At 53.1% G+C, this 21,719-nt stretch overlaps 8 protein-coding genes across 8 annotated transcripts, besides 1 other annotated feature; 4 read left to right on the top strand and 4 right to left on the bottom strand.

The window, feature by feature from the left end:
• Positions 1–1,144, bottom strand: PODANS_7_11050 (uncharacterized protein; the record flags this gene model as incomplete). Its single annotated transcript, XM_001908439.1, has 2 exons — positions 1–982; positions 1,047–1,144. Coding segments are annotated over 2 exons (1,080 nt in total), but the record flags the coding sequence as incomplete, so codon positions are not given.
• A 320-nt stretch (positions 1,145–1,464) lies between these two features.
• Positions 1,465–2,387, bottom strand: PODANS_7_11040 (uncharacterized protein; the record flags this gene model as incomplete). The annotated part of the gene is made up of 2 exons (XM_001908438.1): positions 1,465–2,270; positions 2,321–2,387. Coding segments are annotated over 2 exons (873 nt in total), but the record flags the coding sequence as incomplete, so codon positions are not given.
• Positions 2,388–3,001: 614 nt separating this feature from the next.
• On the bottom strand, positions 3,002–4,238 carry PODANS_7_11030 (uncharacterized protein; the record flags this gene model as incomplete). Its single annotated transcript, XM_001908437.1, has 3 exons — positions 3,002–3,404; positions 3,459–3,970; positions 4,014–4,238. The coding sequence occupies 3 exons, from the start codon at positions 4,236–4,238 to the stop codon at positions 3,002–3,004; spliced, it is 1,140 nt and encodes a 379-aa protein (XP_001908472.1).
• A 1,477-nt stretch (positions 4,239–5,715) lies between these two features.
• PODANS_7_11020 (uncharacterized protein) lies at positions 5,716–7,044 on the top strand (the record flags this gene model as incomplete). Its single annotated transcript, XM_001908436.1, has 2 exons — positions 5,716–5,952; positions 6,013–7,044. 2 exons carry the CDS (start codon positions 5,716–5,718, stop codon positions 7,042–7,044), a joined length of 1,269 nt encoding a protein of 422 aa, XP_001908471.1.
• A 1,690-nt stretch (positions 7,045–8,734) lies between these two features.
• PODANS_7_11010 (uncharacterized protein) lies at positions 8,735–10,036 on the top strand (the record flags this gene model as incomplete). Its single annotated transcript, XM_001908435.1, has 1 exon — positions 8,735–10,036. One exon carries the CDS (start codon positions 8,735–8,737, stop codon positions 10,034–10,036), a length of 1,302 nt encoding a protein of 433 aa, XP_001908470.1.
• Positions 10,037–10,300: 264 nt separating this feature from the next.
• On the bottom strand, positions 10,301–11,614 carry PODANS_7_11000 (uncharacterized protein; the record flags this gene model as incomplete). The annotated part of the gene is made up of 3 exons (XM_001908434.1): positions 10,301–11,272; positions 11,330–11,476; positions 11,534–11,614. The coding sequence occupies 3 exons, from the start codon at positions 11,612–11,614 to the stop codon at positions 10,301–10,303; spliced, it is 1,200 nt and encodes a 399-aa protein (XP_001908469.1).
• Positions 11,615–12,342: 728 nt separating this feature from the next.
• Positions 12,343–12,418: a long terminal repeat (leptopelis).
• A 1,345-nt stretch (positions 12,419–13,763) lies between these two features.
• Positions 13,764–15,465, top strand: PODANS_7_10990 (uncharacterized protein; the record flags this gene model as incomplete). Its single annotated transcript, XM_001908433.1, has 5 exons — positions 13,764–14,135; positions 14,200–14,295; positions 14,354–15,001; positions 15,078–15,189; positions 15,248–15,465. The coding sequence occupies 5 exons, from the start codon at positions 13,764–13,766 to the stop codon at positions 15,463–15,465; spliced, it is 1,446 nt and encodes a 481-aa protein (XP_001908468.1).
• Positions 15,466–17,850: 2,385 nt separating this feature from the next.
• On the top strand, positions 17,851–20,808 carry PODANS_7_10980 (uncharacterized protein; the record flags this gene model as incomplete). The annotated part of the gene is made up of 5 exons (XM_001908432.1): positions 17,851–18,657; positions 18,723–18,922; positions 18,981–19,140; positions 19,194–19,932; positions 19,988–20,808. The coding sequence occupies 5 exons, from the start codon at positions 17,851–17,853 to the stop codon at positions 20,806–20,808; spliced, it is 2,727 nt and encodes a 908-aa protein (XP_001908467.1).
• Between the last annotated feature and the right edge of the window lie 911 nt (positions 20,809–21,719).

The following is a 21,719-nucleotide window of genomic DNA, read 5'->3' as shown; positions in this document are numbered from 1 at the left end:
TTCCCCCTCCCCATCCATCGGCATCCCACAAAGCCCACACCCCTTTCTGTCCTCATCAAATATCCTCACCAACCTCGCGCTCGTCCTAGCAACATTGGCAACCACACTGGGGTAACTCCTCTCCACATCGGCAAAATACCTCGTCATGACCTCCTCGATGCTCAAATCCTTGTGGTTCAGCACCTGATGAGCCTCAGGGTTGTTGCTCTTTTCCACGTCAGGGATCAGTCCCGTCAAAGGCGGGGAGGTGAGCTTGGTGAACTCGACTAGTTCCTTGCGGAGGATGTCCCGGAGGGGGTGGAACACCAAAACGGGTTGGGAGAGATTGGGAAGGGAGAGGAGGCCGTCGTTTATTGTCCAGGGGAGGGAGAAGCCGCGGCCCTTGGTGGTTTGGGAGAGGGTTAGTTCGGCGATGGCGGTGGTGCTGTGCCCTAACAGGAGGGCCTGGCTGGAGGTGGAGAGGGTGAGGGAGAGGAGGATGTGGCGGGTTAGGAGGCTGATAATGTCTGATTGGGAGGCTTGGGAGGGGGGCAGGGAGGAGAGGAGGGTTGGTAAGGTGGGGACTGGGGATGGGGGGAGGGATAGGGCGGAGAGAAAAGAGGGCCAGTCTATCGAGGGGAGGGTGAGGGAGGATGATAGAGGGTGGGAGAGGAAGGTGAATGTTGGGTAGCGGTTTTTGTGTGGAAGGAGGAAAGATTCGGCGGTGGAGGGGGTGGTGAAGGTGTCGTTGTAGATGTGGACGACTGTTAGCTCAAAGGGGGCTGGCCGGCCTTTTGAGAGTTGGAACTGGCAGTTTTCGTGGAGGAGCTGGAGGAGGCAGGTGGAGGAGACGCCCAGGGAGAGGCCGAGGAGGTAGCGACGGGTGCCGATTTGGGGAGGGCCGGAGCCGGATGGGTTGGGGATGATGGGGGGTTTGGTCTCTTTGCCTAGAATGCCGAGCTGTTTGACGGATTTGGTGTTGATGAATTTTGTGAAGCAGTCTCTGGGGGGGGGGGTGGTTAGTGTTTGATCAAAACGGTTTTGTGAAGAGAGAAAAAAATACTTACACGCATACAGCGTGACTTCTCTGGTCGTGCGTAGCCTCCTGAGTACGGCATTTTGTACAGAACTGGGGTGATGACCCCGCTGTCGAGTTCGACGTCATTCTTCACGGGGGACTGCGGTTTGTAAGTCGAAATAAATCGTTTCAAATGAGTTGAACTGCCGAATCCTGAGCCTGGATCGGATTTCCCTTGGTTCTTTGTGTGTAATATCTCAGGTTGCCATCTCACTTGTGTTCTTGAGTCACCGAAAGTTCATCCAAGGTTTTGCCTTTTGAACTTCATCTGAGATAGGGTTAGGGTTCATATAATGACTGGGCACGCTGGGACGAATAGGGGATCCAACCCTCTCCCACTGTTGTCTCTGTCTTGAGCACTAGATTTGGTCTCTTAAGATCTTCCGGTGCTATTTCACCACCCAAAGTCAAGGAAACACCTCATACGCCGGCCTCCTCATAAACATCCTCGACATCCTCCCCCTATCACCCACCTGCCCTCCCGCCGTTGTCTTTTGCTTCCCCATGGTCTTCCCAGCAACAAAAGCATCAGACCCTACATCCCCCCCAGTCAACAATGTGTTAATCACCGCCCCAAGAATCGTCAGAGCAACAACCCCAGCAAACAAACTACTTGCCGTCCCTCCCACGCTAATGTCTACCATCGCCCCCGACATCAACACTCTTATCAACCTCGGCGCAGCAGCAACAATGCTCTGATAGGCACTGAACCCCATCACTGCCCCCGCAGCAGCCGCCCAGTCGAGACTCCTCGCCCACAAGGCCGCTTTGGCGTGGAGTTCGATCATGCCCTGAGAGGAGAAGTATATCTGGATCATGTTGGCCAGTATCGAGACGATGAGAGAGAGTAGAAGTGGGAAGCCAGACAAAACGATGAAACTGGACTGGAGGCTGAGGGCTAGGCCGGCGAGGGCGAAATTTCCGCCGCCTTTGGACAGCGGGATGGAGCGAGCGAGGTCGGATTCGCGCTTGGGGTTGAGTATGCTGGAGGAGGAGGTGCAGAAGAGGGGGGGTGGGCCGAGGCATATTCCTACGACGGAGGTGAGCATCAGAGTTGATGGGACGGATAGGATGGGAGATGGGGTACCATAGAAGCCAACTCGTAGGTCGACGACAATGTCTTGCCCGCCGATGTTTATTGGACTGTCGGTGCGGGCTATGACTGGGGAGATGTCGCTGAGGGAGGTGCTGCTGCAGCCAAGGGAGAGGATTACTGCTTGTGTGAGCATAACCCGATAGGGGTTTTGGAGAAGAGAATCTCACGGTAGAGAATAAAGTTGAGCATTGGAAACACCACAACAAGAACCACCCGAGGAGCCTGAAGGATCCCTATGATATGTCAGAACGATTGAGAAAGGGATTAGAGAAGCTCAATCTACGAGAGGGTCGCGGTGCCATTGTTTGCGGCTACACACCCTTCAGTCCTGGAATTGGTTAGAGGCCCAAATGCTATGTGCTTTGATTAGTTTATGGAGGCCAGCGGGCTTGCATCATCACTCCAAGCCGAGTGAAAAGAGATAACTCAATGGGTGGACTCCAATTCAGAGCCCATATGGCATCACCAGTAGCAGCGAAAAGATGAACGCAACGTCCATAATACAACAAGGAGGCAACAGTCTTTATTCAATCCCAGACGAACCAACAGGCCAGATCATTGATGCAATTCCGGAACACTCGGAATTCCAATCCGCCGTGTTTTGCAGACCGAGCCGGCCTCTTGAGACTCGCCGTCCAGAGTTTCAAAGCCCAGCAGGAACCAATCCGTCTTGTCAAAATCTTGCATACTTGCCTCTCCAGTTTCGACGAGCCGTCATTCCCCCATCCGGACTTCCCAAGGCGGGAAATGGTGGTAAAGGCGGCTGTTTGCCCTCTCGTCTCACATCACCACAACCACCCAACAGCCGCCGCCGGCAAAACCACCCCGCGGATCACGGAAATCGCAGATCACGACCTGCCACTAAACAGACAAGCCAAATCTCCTGCCTCAAACCACGTGCGATCTTCATGCCACGCCTTGACAATGATTTCCTTGCCTTTTGCCATCACTTCTGCGACTTGCTCTTCTGTACCCCAGCCTTGGGCGCGAGATCCCCAGACGATGAGGTGAGTGCCGAGTTGGATGGCAATGCGATAGGCGAATTTGTCGTCGATGTTGCCGTAACCAGAGACAAAACCCTCGATGATCCACTTGCCTTCTTCGATGCCCTTGAAGAGGAATAGTTCGTAGAGTTCGGCCATCATTTGTCCTAGATCAAGGGGGTGGACGTTGAGCTGGCACATTTCCCAGTCTACGATGAAGATGTTTGGGCGTTGGCCATCTTCAAGGGGCTGGTCTGCGAGAAGTGTGCTGGGGATACTGTGAACAATGGGACCGACACAAGGGTGCTGGGTATCGACTTACTTTCCCGTCCAGAAGTCACCATGTATGACTTCCAACTTCCCGCTCCCAAGTTCTTCTGCTGCCATTCTCTCCACTTTCTCAAAGACCTCCTTTGCATCCGAGAGTATCTCTGGACAAGTGTCAACATCACTAACCAACGTCTGGTAATTGGTCATGTGTCTCAGTTCTTGGAGGTTGGCATTCAACTTTAGTGCTCCACGCAGACCAGACTGCTCTGACTGATTTGCCCAGTGGTGGAAACTGCGGAGCCATATGCCTAGACTCTTGCCAATGTCGAGACATGCTGGTTTTCTGGACACATCACGGGTTGCGGAGAAGTGCTTGAGGGCGTAGTCCTTGAGACTGATGGCATCTGGGAGATATTCCTGGACTTGAGTGTTGGTATCCGAGTTGTAGTAGTAGAGTTTGGGTGTCCGGGTCACACAGGGCGCTTCTGGAATTGGCATGCTTTGAATGGCTTTGAGACACTCTTCCTCTACTTGCTGGTGTGTGTTAGTGACATCGAGTTGTAGCTAAAACGGCCGGAAACTTAACGCAGCGAGTTGTGGGAATCACCCAGTCACTTTCGGGCATTCCAGCAATGAAGCTCTCTCCATGCTTGATGGCAACATCGTGGGACGAGTCGGGTAACGGATTGGTGAGACGACCTCTGAAGAGGAAATTGGCAAGTCCTCCTGACAAGGGTTCAAGAGATGTGAGCTTGTACGGGGTGCCGTTGAGTTCTTCCTGAACCTGCTCGGCCACCTGCTGGCTCTTGGGATGGGACTTGGAGGCGGCCATGATGGTGAGCTTGGAGCTATCGTTGAGTGATGGGTGTCAAGTCACACATGATGGCTAGGCAAGGCGTTCAAAAGCATCTTGTAGTAGATAGTGTCACTTGTAAGTCAACTGACGGTTCAAAGTCAGTCCGGCCAGCCAATGGCGTCTTGCTCTTACCATCACTGACCGGCTGACTCCTCCCCGGCAACGTTTGTCATTCCGGATGCTGCGATGAGACGCATCTCCACAAACAATCGGAAGCCTTGCCCCCTCCAACTCGGACAGAACCGACCTTCCCTTCTTCGGTCGACACCGGTCGGTTCGGAAGGTTGTGTGTTGTCGTGAGAACAGTGTGATCTCCGCCGAGCCCGAAACCCACCCCTCATTTCTCGTCCATCAATTTCTCATCTCCGGTCTATTGGATTTGGGTGGGACACCCCAACGGCCTGAGAAACCCGTTTCATTCTTCTGGCTGCATTGCATAAGTCTCTGCCTGCCCGTGTATGTACTGTAGGTATTTGCAGTCCTCGTGATTGCTGCTTCAGTATGCAGCATGATTTCGACTACGTAATTATGGAAGCAGAGCAGCGCGATGATGTCGAAAGCCCCTCCACCATCAGCAAAGAAAAAGAAGCATTTCCCCAGCTTTTTGCCCTGTCGGATGGGTCTTGGCGACATTGGCAGCCGGCAGATTGGCGCTGACCCACCCGGGCATGATGCTTGTCCACCACCGATGCACCAATCAGCCCCTGGAATGCAATACAAAAGCCAACGGTGGAGAGCCGCCGTCATCTCTGAAACCCAGTCGCAGTCTCACGCTCACTCGTCTTTTTGTCTCGTCTTCTTTGTTTTTGGACTTTTAATATCGCCGCCCTTCCAAACAAACAAACAAAACTGTACTTTCCGTATATTCAGATGGAGATTCTCGCCTCGTCTTTTCGAACCGACCCAGCAACAGCTCACGAGTTCCGAGAAACACATTAAGCTCGAGTTGGCCGGCTTCAACCGTCGGCGCGCGGCTACGACTCAGCTAACATAGACTATAACAAACAGGCCGCATCTTCGGAGGCCATCCTGACAACATCTGGTGGTTGGCAACGCCCAGCTTTGCAGACGGTTTCACCACCCACAGCCTGTTGCGGCACGAGCCCAGCGGACTCGTCCGGTCCTGCGGTGCGCGCCTTGTGAAGCAATCCTGGGGCACAAGACACTGACATTCCACGCATCTTGGGAACTGTGACCCACTCGTGGTGTTGGACTTGTTATTTTTCTTGCGATCGGTTGGTTCCTGCATCTCAACATCGGGAGCCCCTGCGCCGCTTTCTCCTGCTCTGCCCACGCCTTCACACCACTTGACCACCTGTCATTCGGGCTCGGTCATATATTCTGTCTTTTACCACGAGGGTGTCCTTCGCTTAGCATTCCCGTCAACCCGATCGATCGACCAACCCTCTACTCACTGCTCGATACTACCTCTCATCTACATGCACAAAACACCATGGCCGCCGAGGTTCAGACACAGTTGGCGACCATGTCGCTTGGTGCCAAGCCAGAAGAGGCTCGTCGCGAATACGTCGAGCTCCCGCCTACCTCTATTGCGATCCCACCGCAGCCGACAGCCAGGTTGATGAGCCGCCTTGCAGACACCTACTCTCCAGTCAACCAAAATGGCAGTTTCGAGTTTGACCGGGTTATCAAGAGTGGCTACGTACAGAAGCGTGCGCGAAAGACAAAGGTAGGTGGACCATTGAACTTGGACTGTGCGTGTCATGATAACTAACAAGGCATTGTGTAGACATGGAGAACTTGCTACATCGTCCTTCGCCCAAGCACACTCTCAATCTACAAGTCGGATAAAGAGGAAAAACTCCGACACAAGGTCCACCTGGCAGATCTGACTGCCGTCGCCATGCTCAAAGACCCCAAGAACAAGCGCCCGAATGTGTTTGGCTTGTTTTCGCCCTCCAAAAACTACCACTTTCAGGCTTCGTCTCAGCAAGATGCGCAAGAATGGGTGGATCTGATCAGACAGGGTGCCAGGATAGAAGAGGAGGAGGAAGAGATGTTTTTGGCGAGCCCGGCAGTGCGACGGCCTTGTTTCTTCAACACCTCTCCGACTCACGAAGTAGACCCGCAGAACACTGCGAGCGCAATGGATCGGCTCGCATCAAGCTCCCCAGAGCCGCTCGAACCCCCGCCACGAACCTTTGCCAGGCCCTCCCCGCGGCGGCCATCGCATCTGGAATCCTCGGGCATGTCGGGAACTGAGCTCGCATCGCATTCGGACTTTTCAGATTATGATGTCCAGAGGGTTCACGGGGCGTCATTTGAGAGTCTTGGCGTCCAGTCTCCCCCAACGGCATCGAGCGGACCAAGCAAGGCGCCGCAAGGAGGAGGAGTACTAGGGGCGCAAGCCGTACCTAGTGCCAGCCAGGCAAGCGGCATCAATCTCGAGCAAGACCCTGACCGGATCATCTGGCAAGGGTGGATGTCTTTTTTGAGGAGCAAGGGAGGTGTGCGACAGTGGAAGAAGTCATGGGCCGTACTGCGACCCAGAAACTTCAAGCTTTACAAGGACGACTCGGAGTCGTCAGTTTTGTTCATCGCCTACCTATCCAACATTGTCAACGTGGTCGATATCGACCCCATGAGCAGGACGAAGAAGCACTGCTTGCAGATCATCACGGACGAGAAGAGCTACAAGTTTTGCGCGACAGACGAGGAGGCGCTGGTTCGATGCCTGGGAGCATTCAAAAGCCTCTTGGCCAAGAGGAGGGAACTCGAAGCCAAGGTGGCAGCGCCAGCACCCGCCCCTCCCGCTGCTTGAATCTTTTTTTTTCTTTTTCGTGTTCATTTTCATTGTTGGCTCTTCAAAAAGGATAGATACCCTTGTTTCTGGTTCGTTGGACATGTTTCTCTTTTTTTTTCTTCCTTTTTTTTTCACACTGTCGGAATACCCGATGAGACAAGCCAAGTCACTCTTTTCTTGTCTCGGACAGAGAGGTGAGTTTGACTGGAGTTGTTGTCTCATCACATCACGACAGACTTTTGGGGTTGGGCTTAGCACATATAGTTTTGGCGTATGCATGCATGGCACACACATCACTGTTTTTTTTTGGTGGTACAGAAGCATGAGCATGGCGGGCTGCTTGCTTTGGTAATAGCGTTGAGAAAGTGCGTTCGTTTTTTGGACTTTGTTAATGTTTCACTTTACGACTTTATGACGCAGACATAGCAATGATGAGAGGGTTGTAGGTATATATTTATGGGTGGGGGTTTAATAAGATTGAGGTTTGGGGTGGAGAGATAGAGGGTGAAGATGTGGTGTGGAAGTTGGGGGAAAGAGAGAGTAGCATTTTGGAATAATATTATTCGGGGTGCTGACCTGTAATCCCTGGCCTTCTTTTCCCGTGTATGAGCATTTGACTTGAAGCGTCACCAGACTGAGACGGGTTTGACGTGATGTTTGTTGTACAACACAAGAGAGATGGGTATCCGAGACAAGCCATCACGCAGGCTGAGGCCTCACATTTACATATGAAAGTTATTAGCCCCCGCATCATCACATGGTGGGAGTGTTGTCCATGTGGTTGGCGTTTGGGTGCCAAAACTCAACACTATTTTCATCCGACCAATCAGATAGCTGTGCCTGACTTACTTGCTCTTTCGCCGAGTGATTCTCTGGCGGACGGGAGCAAGTAGAGCTCGTTTTGCCTTCTTGATGGTGGCAATATTTGATCCCGTTCTTTCGCAGATTTAGGGGAGCGAAGGGTTTTAAGGAATAATACGAATGGAAAGGGACTAAATATGCTGCAAGGGGTTTGGGATGTGAGGGTAGGGCTGTTATTCGTTGAAGAGGAAAAGCCCGGTCACAGGTGCGTATCTAATGGGTGGCCAATCAGATGGGTTGGGCATGGGGTTAGGAAGAAAGGTAACATACAAAGTCAGCTTTGACTCTGTTGATTACTACCGAATGATTGTTTTTTTTTCCATGGGGTTTGGGGGATCAACTTGATGGAAACGTGTGCGGTGAGCGGTGGTGGTAGGTAGGTAACGTCACGGAGGTACGAAACCCTGTTTTTGATGGCAGATTGTAACCCACCCGGGTTTTGTTTGGTTATTGGTTGTTTGACCGGTGACCTATCCAGCCTGTGAGAGGGGAGGGAAAGGATAGGGGGTGGCTAATGGGTGGTGTAGGTGAGGATGTTCGTTGAGATGGGAGGGTATATAGATGGGTGGTATGGACGGTGGCGAGAGTGTAAGGGGTTCTTGGACTTTTTGTGGTTCACGATTCCTTCTTCATACCTTACACTCGTTTTTTTGGATGGTGGTTTTCATGATTGGTGTTTGAGAGACTGATTACTTTGTCAAATAATACTCTGTCCTACCGAGAGGGGGCTAATAACCGTTGCTTGTCACCGGGGGGAAGACTTGACTCGTCCAGGGGAGGGTATATCTACCCTTTGAGGCTTCCCTTTCTATTTCCTCTGAGCAGGTTTGTTTCTTCAACCAGCACCATGAAGGTCCTGTCACTCCTTCTCTCCCTCGTCACGGGCATATCCGCCCTCCCCAACCCTCTCCCTCAAGACCCAGCCCCAACCCCGGGAGTGATTACCCCCCCACCCCTCCCCCTATCAACCTCCTCCCGCTGGATCCTCGACGCAAATAACAAGCGCGTCAAACTCCGCTGCATCAACTGGGCCGGCCATCTGGAGACAAACATCCCCGAGGGCCTCCACCGCCAACCCCTCGACTACATCACCACCTGGATCGCCACCCAAAACTTCAACTGCGTCCGCCTCACCTTCTCCTCCGACCTCACCTTCTCCGGCCCCACCACCCCCGTCCACACCTCCTTCACCACCGTCTCCCAGCAGCAGTCCAGACCCGCCCTGATAAACGACATCTACCCCCTGATAATCACCAAAAACCCCTGGATAACCCCCAACACCACCACCCTCGACGTTTTTGCCGCCGTAGTCGACACCCTCTGGTCAAAAGGAATAATCACCATCCTCGACAACCACGTCTCCAAAGCCTCCTGGTGCTGCAACCTCACCGACGGCAACGGCTGGTGGGACACCGCCTCCGGCTACAACCCCTTCAACTCCCGCTTCTTTTCCACCTCATCCTGGCTCTCCTCCCTAGCCTTCATGGCCACCTGGGCAAAGTCCCACCCCGGCGTCGTCGGCCTCGGTTTACGTAACGAACTTCGCGCGTTTCTCCTGCAGGACTTGAACGGCAGAAGGGACTGGTACGCCAACATCCAGAGAGCGGGCAATCTAGTCCATCAAGCAAACAAAGACTTGCTCATCCTCGTCGGGGGCGCCCAGTCGTCAACTGATCTGGTGCATCTAAAGACCAGAATGCTCGACACCTCCGGGTGGGAGGGGAAAAACGTCTGGGAGATGCACGCTTACTCTTTCACCGTGACATTCCCCGACCCGTTCAAAAACTGTGACTTGGTCAAGGCTGGGTATGGGTTCTGGTCTGGGTTTGTGCTGGAGCAGGACAGGCCCTACACTGGACCTTTAATCATGAGCGAGTTTGGGGTTGGGATGCAGGGGAGTGAGGTCGACTCTCAGTACGGGGGCCTCAACGAGCAGGATCATAGATATTTGGACTGTTTGGTGGGGTACCTCGAGGGGAACGATGCCGAGTGGGCTGTTTGGGCTATCCAGGGTGGTTACTATATCAGGGAGGGGACGGTGGATTATGACGAGACGTGGGGGTTGATGGATCGGGAGTGGAAGGGGTGGAGGAATGAGAGGTTCAGGCAAAAGATCCAGGGGTTGTATGCTGTTACTCAGGGGCCTTAGAGAGTTGCTGGCTGGGAAGTGGTGGTTCGTTTTGTATATATTTCATGTTGTTACTCAGGGGCCTTGAGGGTTGACTTGCAAGTAGTAATTCGTTTGCATATATTTCATGTTCTTATCATCGTGCTACTCAATATCATATCACCACTAAAAAGACAGACCGCAAGAATTATTCGACTTTGCCTGCAACTTCCGTTTGATCCATTCGCTATGCCGTAACGCTTCAAAGAACAACTCCAGACCCCGCGCCTCTGCCATAACCACCCATTATTGAGGGAACCCGAAATCATCCAGCCCAAGATTATTGCCGCCGCCGCCGTTATTATTGTTGTTGCCCGAAGTGGCAGCACCGCTGCTGGCCTCCAGGTCAAAGTACATGTCGTTGAAGTTGCTGTTATCGCCCGCAGAATCACCTCCTTCCAAATTGTAGTCCATATTCATGCTTATGTCTTCAAACAAGTTGTCAATCTCGTTGTCAACGTCCATGGTCGATGATCCGGACCCTACACCAAAGTTATTCGAACCATCAAGCTTGGTCAGATCGATTTGCTGTGGTTGCTGGTGCTGACCTGGCTGTTCGGCTGAAGGTGCAACAGTAAAGGTCATATCGGTGAAGAAGTTGTCGCTGCTGGCCTGTGGAAGCCCCTGGGATTGTTGTGGTGCCGCTCCAGCAACAGGCGTGCTGTTCGCCATGGCTGGAGATGCGGACATGTTCCGAGCAGGGACTGAAGCGGCTTTGGCCTGCATGGTAGGAGGCCCGGAAGGAAACTGTGGTGCCGCAGTACCCGGCCTAGGGATCTGCGGTGGGAGGATCTTGGATTCCTTCTTGGGCGGAGCACTGGCAGGTCGTCCTGCGGCAGCGGCAGCAGCAGCCACTGAAGCCAACTGCGGTGAGTTCTTCACCGGCTTGCTTCGGGGGACTGTTTTCGGACTGGGTGAATGCTTCAGTTCGGGAGACGAGAGATCAATGGCCCCCATGTTTGGAATGGGTGCCACTGGTTTGTTCTCCTGTTTGGTGGGATGTACAGGAACAGCCACAGGCGAAGGCGCTGGTCGACTGGAGCCTGGCATATTTCCCTTGAAGACCTGAGATTTCTTTGCCATGACAGGCGACTCCATAGGCGCCGGCGGGATGGAGGCAGCTGAAGGAGCTACCGGCTTTTGCTTTGGCGGTGGGGGTGGTTTCCGGTTTGCCTTCAACTGATTCAGATCTCGAAGGAGGACGGCTTTTGCTCGCAGCTGATATTGCTAAGTGTTTGCTCATTGGCCACTGGCGGTTGGAAGACCTTGACTTACGAGATCACACTCTAGATCATCCAGCGCATTGTTGAATCTTCCTATCACCGCCGGGACCTGCGCGTTGATGGCTGCGGCTGTCTCTTGCGGTGTTCCCTTCTTGGGGTCTTTACCAGCTGCTCTGAAGGCCTTACCGGTGAGGACAAGCTGGAGGTTGTGTTAGACAGAGACATGTGCCATGGTCTTCTGTGAAAAGAAGCGTACTATTTCGTTGAGTCCCTTCTCAAGAGGTTCAAGCACAGGCACTTTAGGCGCTCTCACTTGAAAAGCAGAGGGTGCCGCCATCCTGAGTTGATGCTGAAGATGTTACCCAGCCGTGGTAAGTGGGCAGATGGTGTTGAGGCCGAGGACCGGAATGAAGTGCTGCGTGGTACCGATGATATGGATCGTGGAGCGCGTCCGTCCCAGGAGTTCCTTGTGAGTACGGTTGGACTTGGCGGGATTGGTTGGGTGGTTGGCGAGAAGAAAACAGACGCTCAAACGCACCAACAACTGACAATGGTCCTTATCTCCATTCCAGTCGTTTGTCTTTGCCAAAAAGCGGACCTGACAAGGAAAAACAAACTTGAAAAGGCGATATATTAAATCCTGGTTTTAGCTCTCAAATCCTTGCTCTCAGTTGCTGAAAGCTTTGGAAGTTGAAGTCGTTGACCCTGACTTGATTGCTTACAGCGCTTCTCTACTCCAGAGTATATCGTTGCCTGGTGACCAATGAGAGAAATTCCAGTGGGGCACCCCATAGGTGGGTGGGGCCAGTTCGTTTCTTAAGAGCTGCCCCCAGTGCCCCACTATCTCACTCACAAGTGTTATCCCAGTGAACCCGAAAGCAATCAGTGAGCAAACGCAACAAAGGAATAGATGGAAAGACCTTTTCAAACTGGCGGAGAAGAGATTGTAGGTGAAAATAACATCTGCCCGACAGAAAGATAAGGTATGTATATATATATATATACAAGTATCCCCGTCTTTAAGCTTAATTTTTTTTGTTTTGGTGCAGTGGGCAGGGCCAGTGCTGAAGCGTTGTATCTCGCGTACCCAGGGTTTCCTGTGGTTTTTATGATTTTGTACTCGAATTATACAAGTATTCTTTTGCTCCTTTTGCCCTTTTTGCCCCTCAAGAAATGGAGGAGACCCTTTTGTCTTTAAAACAACGAGGCCCTGCGTGACAGGAACTTAAGCATGTGTGTGCCCTAGCACCTCGGGCTACAGCTAGGCAGATGTTGCCTTGGGGTGAGACGCACAAGATGCGAATGCTTTGGAACATGCATGCATGTCACTTCACTTGGCCTTGCTTGGGACAGCCAAAGACTCGGCTAGCAAACACGCCACATCCAGAACGCAAACAGGCAACTAGGTGATTGTGTTCGAAGCGTACCATTACGAGTCCAGTTGCACTTGTACTCGTCTCTCCATCTCTCTCTAGATGGTCCCAAACAGCCTCCGTTAATGGTTGGTGCCCGGTAAACGCTCCCACCAACACCAACACCACCCCTCCTCGGTTCCCCGTAGATAGCCTTGCGTGATAGAAGGCTGGCCACTACATCCAGGCCAATTGACAGCTGCCCTGCAGGGAGACACACGGGACGACTTCAGAGCACGGATCACCGATAGGCATAGCGTGCTCCAGAGGGGCCAGGCCGTCCCTCCCAATCAAGGTGCCGCCGCACTGTGTGCCGCTTCTCTCAATTCCAGGACAATGGCACGATTGGAGCAAAATCCTTCCCCTCCCATCACCTCCTTGCTCTCCTCACTCTCTGGGTTTTTTCTCTCTTGTTTCCCCTCTCCTTCGTCAAGTAGTCGGCGCAGATACCGGGCTGCCAGCTGCTAGCAACTCTCGGGGGTTTCTCCTTTGATTGTCTGTTTTTTTCACTGTTGGTCTCGGTTTCTCTTATCATCATCACCAACCTTACCTTTCAGTTTTGCCTGGCTGAGCTTGTCTCCGCTTTCCTACCGTTAGCTGTCATATCGCAAGTATCGCAAAGCTAGGACGACAGCCCTCAACTCCAAGCTTCTACCCCCGTACACTCTCGGCGCGGAACTCAACGGAATCCATCGACACCGGGAAGGAGGCGCTGACGCTGTCGTTATCCCCCCCGCTTTCCGCATCTCGCATCGTTGGCCAGGCTCAAAACAGCCCCGCCAGGTTCAGTCGCAACTACAAGAGTCGGAAATTTTTCTGCTCTATTTGACGCTTTTCCTCTTCTTTCACATCTCTCTCCGCTTTGCGACAACAGGAACCAGCACTCCGGTTCTTTTCTTTCGCAAAGTATTCTTGCTCGCTTGCTTCCTTGCCGGCCCAGCTTCACAGTGGGGCTTTCTTTTGCCAAGAAGACGACAGTCTTCCTTGCCAGCTTCGCCCAACGTCGCGATTCTTCGAACTCTTCAAGAACTTCCGTATAAACATCCATCGGCCACCAGCGAACAAACAAACAAAATGGCTGACAACGGTTCCGCTTCGGCCTCCGGCCAACTCCCCCCTCCTCCCCAGGCCAACGCCGGCGCGCCCGGCTACGAGAACGGCCAGGGCAATGGCAACCCGGCGCACATGCCCCCGCCGCCCCTCCATATCCCGCAGAACACCAACCCCATCCCAACTGCGATCACATCGCCGTTGGGCGGCGGCGACAAGAGTGGGATCATCTCTCCCACGAGCGGTGGCCCCTTCGCCCGTCGTGCCGCTCCCGAGCCCAACAAGAGGGCCCTTTACGTGGGTGGCCTCGACCCCCGCGTCACCGAAGACGTTCTCCGTCAAATCTTCGAGACCACTGGACACGTCCAGAACGTCAAGATCATCCCGGACAAGAACGTGAGTCGCACTGTCGAGTTCATGGCCTGATACAAAGCAACATTGACTGACTTGAATGCCACAGGCGAAGGGTTACAATTATGGCTTCGTTGAATATGATGATCCCGGCTCGGCTGAGCGTGCCATGCAGACTTTGAACGGCCGTCGTGTTCACCAGGCTGTAAGTTCGAGTTTTCTTGGATGATTTGTTACTTGAAGCTGACGCTTTTTCTGTACAGGAAATTCGTGTCAACTGGGCTTATCAGTCGAACAACACGAACAAGGAGGACACTTCCAACCACTTCCACATCTTTGTTGGCGATCTTTCTAACGAGGTCAACGATGAGGTCCTTCTTCAGGCCTTTTCCGCTTTCGGCTCGGTTTCCGAGGCTCGTGTCATGTGGGATATGAAGACTGGCCGTTCTCGCGGTTATGGCTTCGTTGCTTTCCGCGACCGTCCCGAGGCTGAGAAGGCTTTGAGCTCCATGGACGGCGAGTGGCTCGGTTCTCGCGCCATCCGTTGCAACTGGGCCAACCAGAAGGGCCAGCCTTCGATTGCCCAGCAGCAGGCCATGCAGCAGATGGGCATGACCCCGACGACCCCCTACGGCCATCATCACTTCCCCACCCACGGCGTTCACTCTTACGATATGATTGTCAATCAGACTCCGGCCTGGCAGACAACTTGCTACGTGGGCAACTTGACCCCGTACACCACCCAGAACGACTTGGTCCCGCTTTTCCAGAACTTTGGTTTTGTGGTTGAGTCCCGCTTCCAGGCGGACCGTGGTTTTGCCTTCATCAAGATGGACACCCATGAGAATGCGGCCATGGCCATTTGCCAGTTGAACGGCTACAATGTCAATGGTCGCCCCCTCAAGTGCAGCGTATGTACCATTCTTTCATCCTGACTTTGTCATGTTCGAGTGCTAACAGAACAATATATAGTGGGGCAAGGACAAGACTCCTCAGGCTCAGCAGGCTCAGTTCGATCCCAACCAGGCGTACAGCCCTCAGAGCGCGCAGACCCCCGCTTATCCTGGAACTCCTTCTACCTACTTTAACCAGTACGGTGGTATGTTCTTTCTCCATTCCGATCGCGATTGTAACCAACTGGCTAACCGTGTTTTTAGGCAACTTTGGTCCTGGTCAGCAGGCCGCTTACACTGGAGCTCAGGCTCAGTCTCCTGCTGCGTACGGCGGTGGCCCTATGGGCTACAGTGGTCCCCCCAGTGCTGGCGGTTACGGGCGCGGTCAGGGTCCGAACCCGAACAATGCTCAACAGTGGAACCAGGGCCAGGCCCCGCCTCAGAACTTTGGCAACAACGGCTATTCTGGTTACCAGGGTTAGTTGTCCGGGTCTCGTCGATACCAGAGATGCGGCGGCGGAAAAGTTGCGAAGCCTCTTTCCTTTCTTTCATCTGGCCAGAAGGCCCTGGCGCGTGGGCGCATGAATCCGCGTCGTACCGTTCGCGCTCGCCATGCGGTTTGAGGATCATCTGAACGATGAACAACGGTTCGGATGGATATTTCGGGAATATGGGTTTGGGATCTGGGGCCTGCTATTGCGTTTCTTCCTCCTCTCTTCGGATGCTTTACTCTTCTCGTTTTCGAATGCGTTTTCTCTCTGTTGTTTCTCTTCTCCTTTGCTGGTGATATTTTCACGTCACGATTTACCTCTGTTGATCTTTTTTGATTTTGGTTTGATTTTGATCTTGGACTTTCGACATTTCTTCTCGGGATTTTGTAGTTTTGTTTTTTCTCTGGTTCTGATCTGACTAACGCCTCTCACAATGATTTGATCTGTTCTTTTTCTTCTTCACTGCTCAGGATACCACATGGGAGCACACTTTCGGGCCCTTTTCCTTAGCTTGACTTCCCATTTTCTCATTGCTCTTGATATCTGATGAGAACACGACATTTTTGGTATACTCGCTCTATTAAAAGGTGGAACGTGGAGTCGCTCGGCTAGTTTTCCTGTACGTCTGTCTTCTTTTCTTGACAGGTCCCACGACCGACACCTAATATCGGATGGAGTATGCACTTGGACTGGGGACTGGATTGGGTTGGAAAGCGGGAAGATTGTAAAAAATCGGTGCTAAGGCTTGGACACAATGGGCCTAACGGGCAAAAACCACGCGAGGGTTATGAATTGGAAAGTCGATGATTCCCCTTTTTTCCTTCTACTACTACGCATTTTCATCTTTTGAGCTGTGAGAAGTTGTACGAAGTGGTGATATCTGTGTGCAGCAGCTCGGATCTTGATTGGTCGCCCGGTGCGGCATTCTTACGATTGGCTCACCGGTGGCTATCAACCCAATGCATGCAAACAGCAGGGGAAAAGGTTTTTTTTTTCTGGGCCGGACGATTGCTTGACTGCTGCGGAAAGACGGGCGGCTATGCTGACTCCTGCTGCTTGAAGGGGCACTGAGACATTGGGGGTTGAGGAGTTGATGCCCAACACCACAAGTTTGCTGACGTCTGTTCATCTTCAGATTGAACCCCAATGATAACCTCTGTAGCCTCGGTGTCGTCAAATTCGAATAGTCGACGGTGAACCCGGGCGGGACCAGCACCAGAATGCAACCACTGTAAGTCGCTATCGAAGAGGGTGGTCACTGATATCATTTACGGAGGTAGGTTTGTGATTATGCCAGCCATCAAGACGAAACTCCGTAGTCATGTTCAGCCACCTCATATACTGAGGGTCAAGAGAATCCCGGCTTTTCGAGTGGCGTGGAAGTTTGAATGAATAGCTGCATCCCCGTCTAGGTATGGCAACTGATTCTTGCTCATACACCCGGTTGGATCCCGAAGACCACACTCGATATGCATCTCTGTTATCGCGCTGCACCCTCTGTCAATATAGACTTAGTAACAGTCTTCATCTTGCTGAAATCAGCTTGGAAGGATCATCGCGAAAAGTGTCGTAATGCGGTAACATTCAGATGCCAGATCAGCGGTTTTTTTGCCCCTCCAGCGCGTATTCGGTGGTATCAAGCTTGGGCCACATCTTGTTGTGTCGTGTGTGGCATGTGTGTGCCAAAGACCTCCAGCTGCCACAGGCAGACCTGAAACGACAAGATAGAGAACAAGATAAAGAGTTTTCTCGCAACGACAGGGGAAATGTCATTTTGTAGACAGTAAAACGAGTGAAGAGCCAATTCCGTCGAAAAAGGAATTGCCAGCAGGCAGCCCGAAGCTGGCTACCGAGCGATTACTTTGCAAATTGCTTTCACGTTGGCGCTGACGTGACACGGCCAAATCGTGTGGTCCCCACGGTGCCGTAGGTGCAGTGCGTGGTGTTGCTCTCCCAAACTTTCCCACTCCCGCCAAACTCAGCTCTTTCAACCCCCCCACAACAGGTACCTCCTACCTCTGGCACAATGAGATCCTGATCCGTCTGTCCTAGGTATTTCTCGTCCATCCTTTTGTTGATCTGCTCTCTCTCCCGCTTCTCCTAGCTCGCGCAAAACAAGAGAAGATCCCAAGCGCCCCTGTCCTGCTGTGACCTAGGCTCCAAGCTCAGGTCGTGCTGAGAAACGGCTCCATCCCTGAGACCTTGCCCGGTTGCTTGGCTCGACAGTGACCCGCCTCCGCCGTCGCTGAGCGGGTCCCCCCTCCCACTTTCGAGCCCAAAGGCCCCAAACCCTCTGCGACACAAGCAACTCCAACATCGCATCGCAAACGACGACGCAACTCACTCCGAGCGAAGCATCTCGAGGTGCCCGCAGCCATGGAGCAGTGGCAGTCATACACCGAGCCGACCAGCGCTGGCGGTTCACGACGATACAACGGCTCCAGCCAGATGTCGCCCAGAGAGTACTCCAGCAATGGACAGCCCGCGGCGCAACCTCCAGCCGGCTTCAAGTATGACCAGTACCAAGGCGGCTTAAACCCGCAACAACAACAACAACAGCAGCAGCAGCAGCAGGTGCAGCAGGCATCTTCATCGTCTTCGCCCATGACCAGTCCCCAGATTCGCGACGGCAACGGAGACGTCGCCATGCAGGATGCCCATGATGGCTACTCCGGCGTCAATTCCAGCGTCAAGTATCCCCTGCGCCCCCATCATTCCCACCACCTCTCTGGTGGACGAGCCGCGAACTTGCAGCAAGAGCCCTCGACCGCTGCGCAACGATACTCACCCATGGAAGTCTTGTCTCCTACATCACCATACAAGTCAACTGGAGGTAGCCAGTATGCGCAGCCCCAGCAACGACAGTCGCCGACCCGATCGTCGGACTATGCCCCGCAGAACCCGTACTATAACAGTAGTCGCCAAACCGCCTCCCAGCTACCTCCTTTAAACCCCTACTCCTCCATTCCAGACAACTACTCGCCGTCGAATAACATCTCGGCCATGGACGGTTCTTACATGGATCCCAAGTCTCCCAAGCGTGCCCCCCAACAAGCCATGCAATTGCACGACAAGGGCCCGGTGCCCGAGTTCAGGAAGATTCGAGGCCCATCTGACCTGAAGCCCAAGATCAGCGCGCAGCCGCCGTTCCGGAGAGCCAACCCTGAGGGAGGCTTCATCAGTGTACGTCCAGATTGCCGAGATTTTGAACCCATGCCGGTGACGTATGTACTGACACTTCTCAACAGCCTCTCCAAGCTCTCACGGCGCACCTTCCAGCCACGTACCAGATTTGCAATCCCAGTTTCAAGTACTCTTCGGCACGGAATCCCCGTCGTGTCCTGACGAAACCGAGCAAGGGTGTGAAGAACGATGGGTTTGATAACGAGGATAGTGACTATATCCTCTATGTCAACGATATCCTGGGCTCTGAGGAAGCCGGGCACAAGTATGTTGGAGTCTTGATTGCGATAGAGGTTGAAGCGAAAGCTAACTGCGAGGGTCAGGAACCGTTACTTGATTTTGGATGTTCTTGGCCAAGGTACTTTCGGCCAGGTTGTCAAGTGCCAAAACCTCAAGACCCAAGAGGTCGTGGCTGTCAAGGTGATCAAGAACCGGACCGCCTACTTCAACCAAAGTATGATGGAGGTGTCTGTGCTTGACTTGGTAGGTCTATCTCCCTCACAGAGCTGATCTTGTGTTCTAATCGCGGCTGGCAGCTCAACACCAAGCTCGACAAGAACGACGATCATCATCTGCTCCGGCTCAAGGATACATTCATTCACAGGCAGCATCTGTGCTTGGTCTTCGAGCTGTTGAGCGTCAACTTGTACGAGCTCATCAAACAGAACCAGTTCCGCGGGTTGAGCACGACGCTGGTCCGAGTCTTTGCCCAGCAGCTGCTTAACGGGCTTACGCTGCTCAACAAGGCGCGGCTGATTCATTGCGATCTCAAACCCGAAAACATCCTGCTGAAAAACCTCGAGAGCCCGATTATCAAGATTATTGACTTTGGCTCCGCCTGCGACGAGCGTCAAACTGTGTACACGTACATCCAGTCGCGTTTCTACCGATCACCCGAAGTTCTACTAGGCTTACCATATTCGTCAGCAATCGATATGTGGTCGCTGGGGTGCATCGTGGTCGAGCTGTTCCTGGGTCTACCCTTGTTCCCAGGATCCTCCGAGTACAACCAGGTTTCGCGAATCGTTGAGATGCTTGGCAATCCACCAAACTGGATGATCGAGGTGGGCAAACAAGCTGGTGATTTCTTCGAGAAGAGACAGGATGATTTTGGCAGGCGGACATATCACCTGAAGAGCATGGAGCAGTATTCCCGGGAGCACAACACCAAGGAGCAGCCCAGCAAGAAGTATTTCCAGGCGAACACGCTGCCTGAGATCATCAAGTCGTATCCAATGCCCCGGAAGAACATGAAGCAGTCGGAGATTGATAGAGGTATGTTGAAGCCTATACGCAGGCGAGGGGGAAAAAGCTGACTTGGATTTTGCAGAGATGAATAACCGCATCGCGTTCATCGACTTTGTCAGGGGCCTCTTGACGATCAACCCACTCGAGAGATGGTCGCCACAGCAAGCGAAACTGCACCCTTTCATCACCCAACAAAAGTATACCGGCCAGTTTGTGCCGCCAATGAACCTCAAGTCTAGCGCCCTGAACAGATCGCCTGCCCCAGGCACGACGCAGCAGATTCAGGCCGAAGCTCTGAGCAAGCAGAGGGCACAGCAAGCGCAGGCTCAGGCTCAGGCCAGCTCGGCGGCGCAGGGAGCATACGGGTCTATGGGTGCACCGCAGTATCAACAACCAGTGCATCCACAGCAACCACCTTTGTACACCAACAACACCATGTATTCTCCTAGCGGGTCACATACCGGCGCGCCACCTGCATATGCCAGCCAACCGAGCGGGTACGGCCAAATGGGCGTACAACAACCGCCTGCCCAAATGCCGCCAGCAAACTATGCTGCCGGCGGTATTCCACAGGTCAATATGTATTCGCAGCAAAACCGTCAGCAACAACAACCCAGACCGCGTGCCTCGACCATGGAGCAGCAACAAAGCGGTATTCCCGCTGCCATTCAAAGGGTGGCCAGCCACCTCGACCCAAGCCAGCCGATTCGATTACAGCCAAGTCCTGCTTATTATCCACCACCTCCTGATGGCTTGGTGGGCATGGACCAGGGCGGGCCATCGACCAGGACAGGTAGAAGGGGCAGCCGCGCCCAGCAGCCAGGACGCAACTTCATCCGCAACCTGGAGGAGCGAACACTCGAGGAAGGGTTCATGGGGAATAACCAGAGCCCCTGGCACTGATTTCACCAACCAGCCAAGCCACAAGTTGGATAGATGGGCGCAGCCATGGACTTATGCTGGGCAGGGGGGCGTTGGAGTTTGCTACATGCAGCGGATGGTTTTGACATGCGGCTCCTTTGGACGCATGTCGTGGGTCTGATCTCCCAACAGCCAAACATTGTTTCTGGAGCGCAATGCTGAAAGATTGTTACAAATTAGCCAAAGGCAGGATGCATGGCCGATCGACCGGAGTCGCAAAAGCCGAGATTGACAGCAAGCGCCGGATATCATGGCGTCTTATTCGCCCCCCTCCCTTATTGCATTCAGAAGACCTGGTACGCCCACATGGACAGCGTGAGGTATACAGAACTACACTCTGTTGTTGACTACGAAACGCTGCGGCGACCCAGCCATCAACGATTACAACCAGGGAGAAACATGGGAAAGAAGAGGGGGATATTACGAGGAGCAAGCGAGGAAGGAAGCGAAGAGGGAGGGAATGGATAAAGCAGAAGGAATTTCAAGCAGGGACAGCGGCAGGGAAGGAAGGGGGCGGGGGCAAGAGAAAGAAAGAGAAGCAGGCAGCAGGCATGAAACGCACTTTGGCTTTTCTTTTTCTTTTGCTTTTTTTTACACTTTTTGTACTTCCCTGTCCTTTTATACCATTATGTTCACAGTCACACTCACACACACAGAGAGCACAGCACATTCTACCCCGCTTTGAAATTGATTTGCTTGCGCTTTTTTTGTCTGCTGAAGATTTGTGTTGGTGCTGGTTGTTGATGTGAGGAGAAGGGGGGTTGTTGGTATTGAGGTGGCTTGGGGATGTTTTGTGGTTGGGAGGTTGCTCTTGAAATGGTTTCTTTACTTGAGTGTGGTGGCTCTATGATGTCTGGGAGGTTGTGGTCGTGGGAGGGATGGGTTTTCTTGTC

The sequence above is a fragment of the Podospora anserina genome, chromosome 7 (genome assembly GCF_000226545.1).
Source record: "Podospora anserina S mat+ genomic DNA chromosome 7, supercontig 1".
Lineage (NCBI taxonomy): Eukaryota > Fungi > Ascomycota > Sordariomycetes > Sordariales > Podosporaceae > Podospora > Podospora anserina.
Note: the sequence above shows the minus strand (reverse complement) of the source record. Positions and strands in the feature narration are given on the sequence as shown.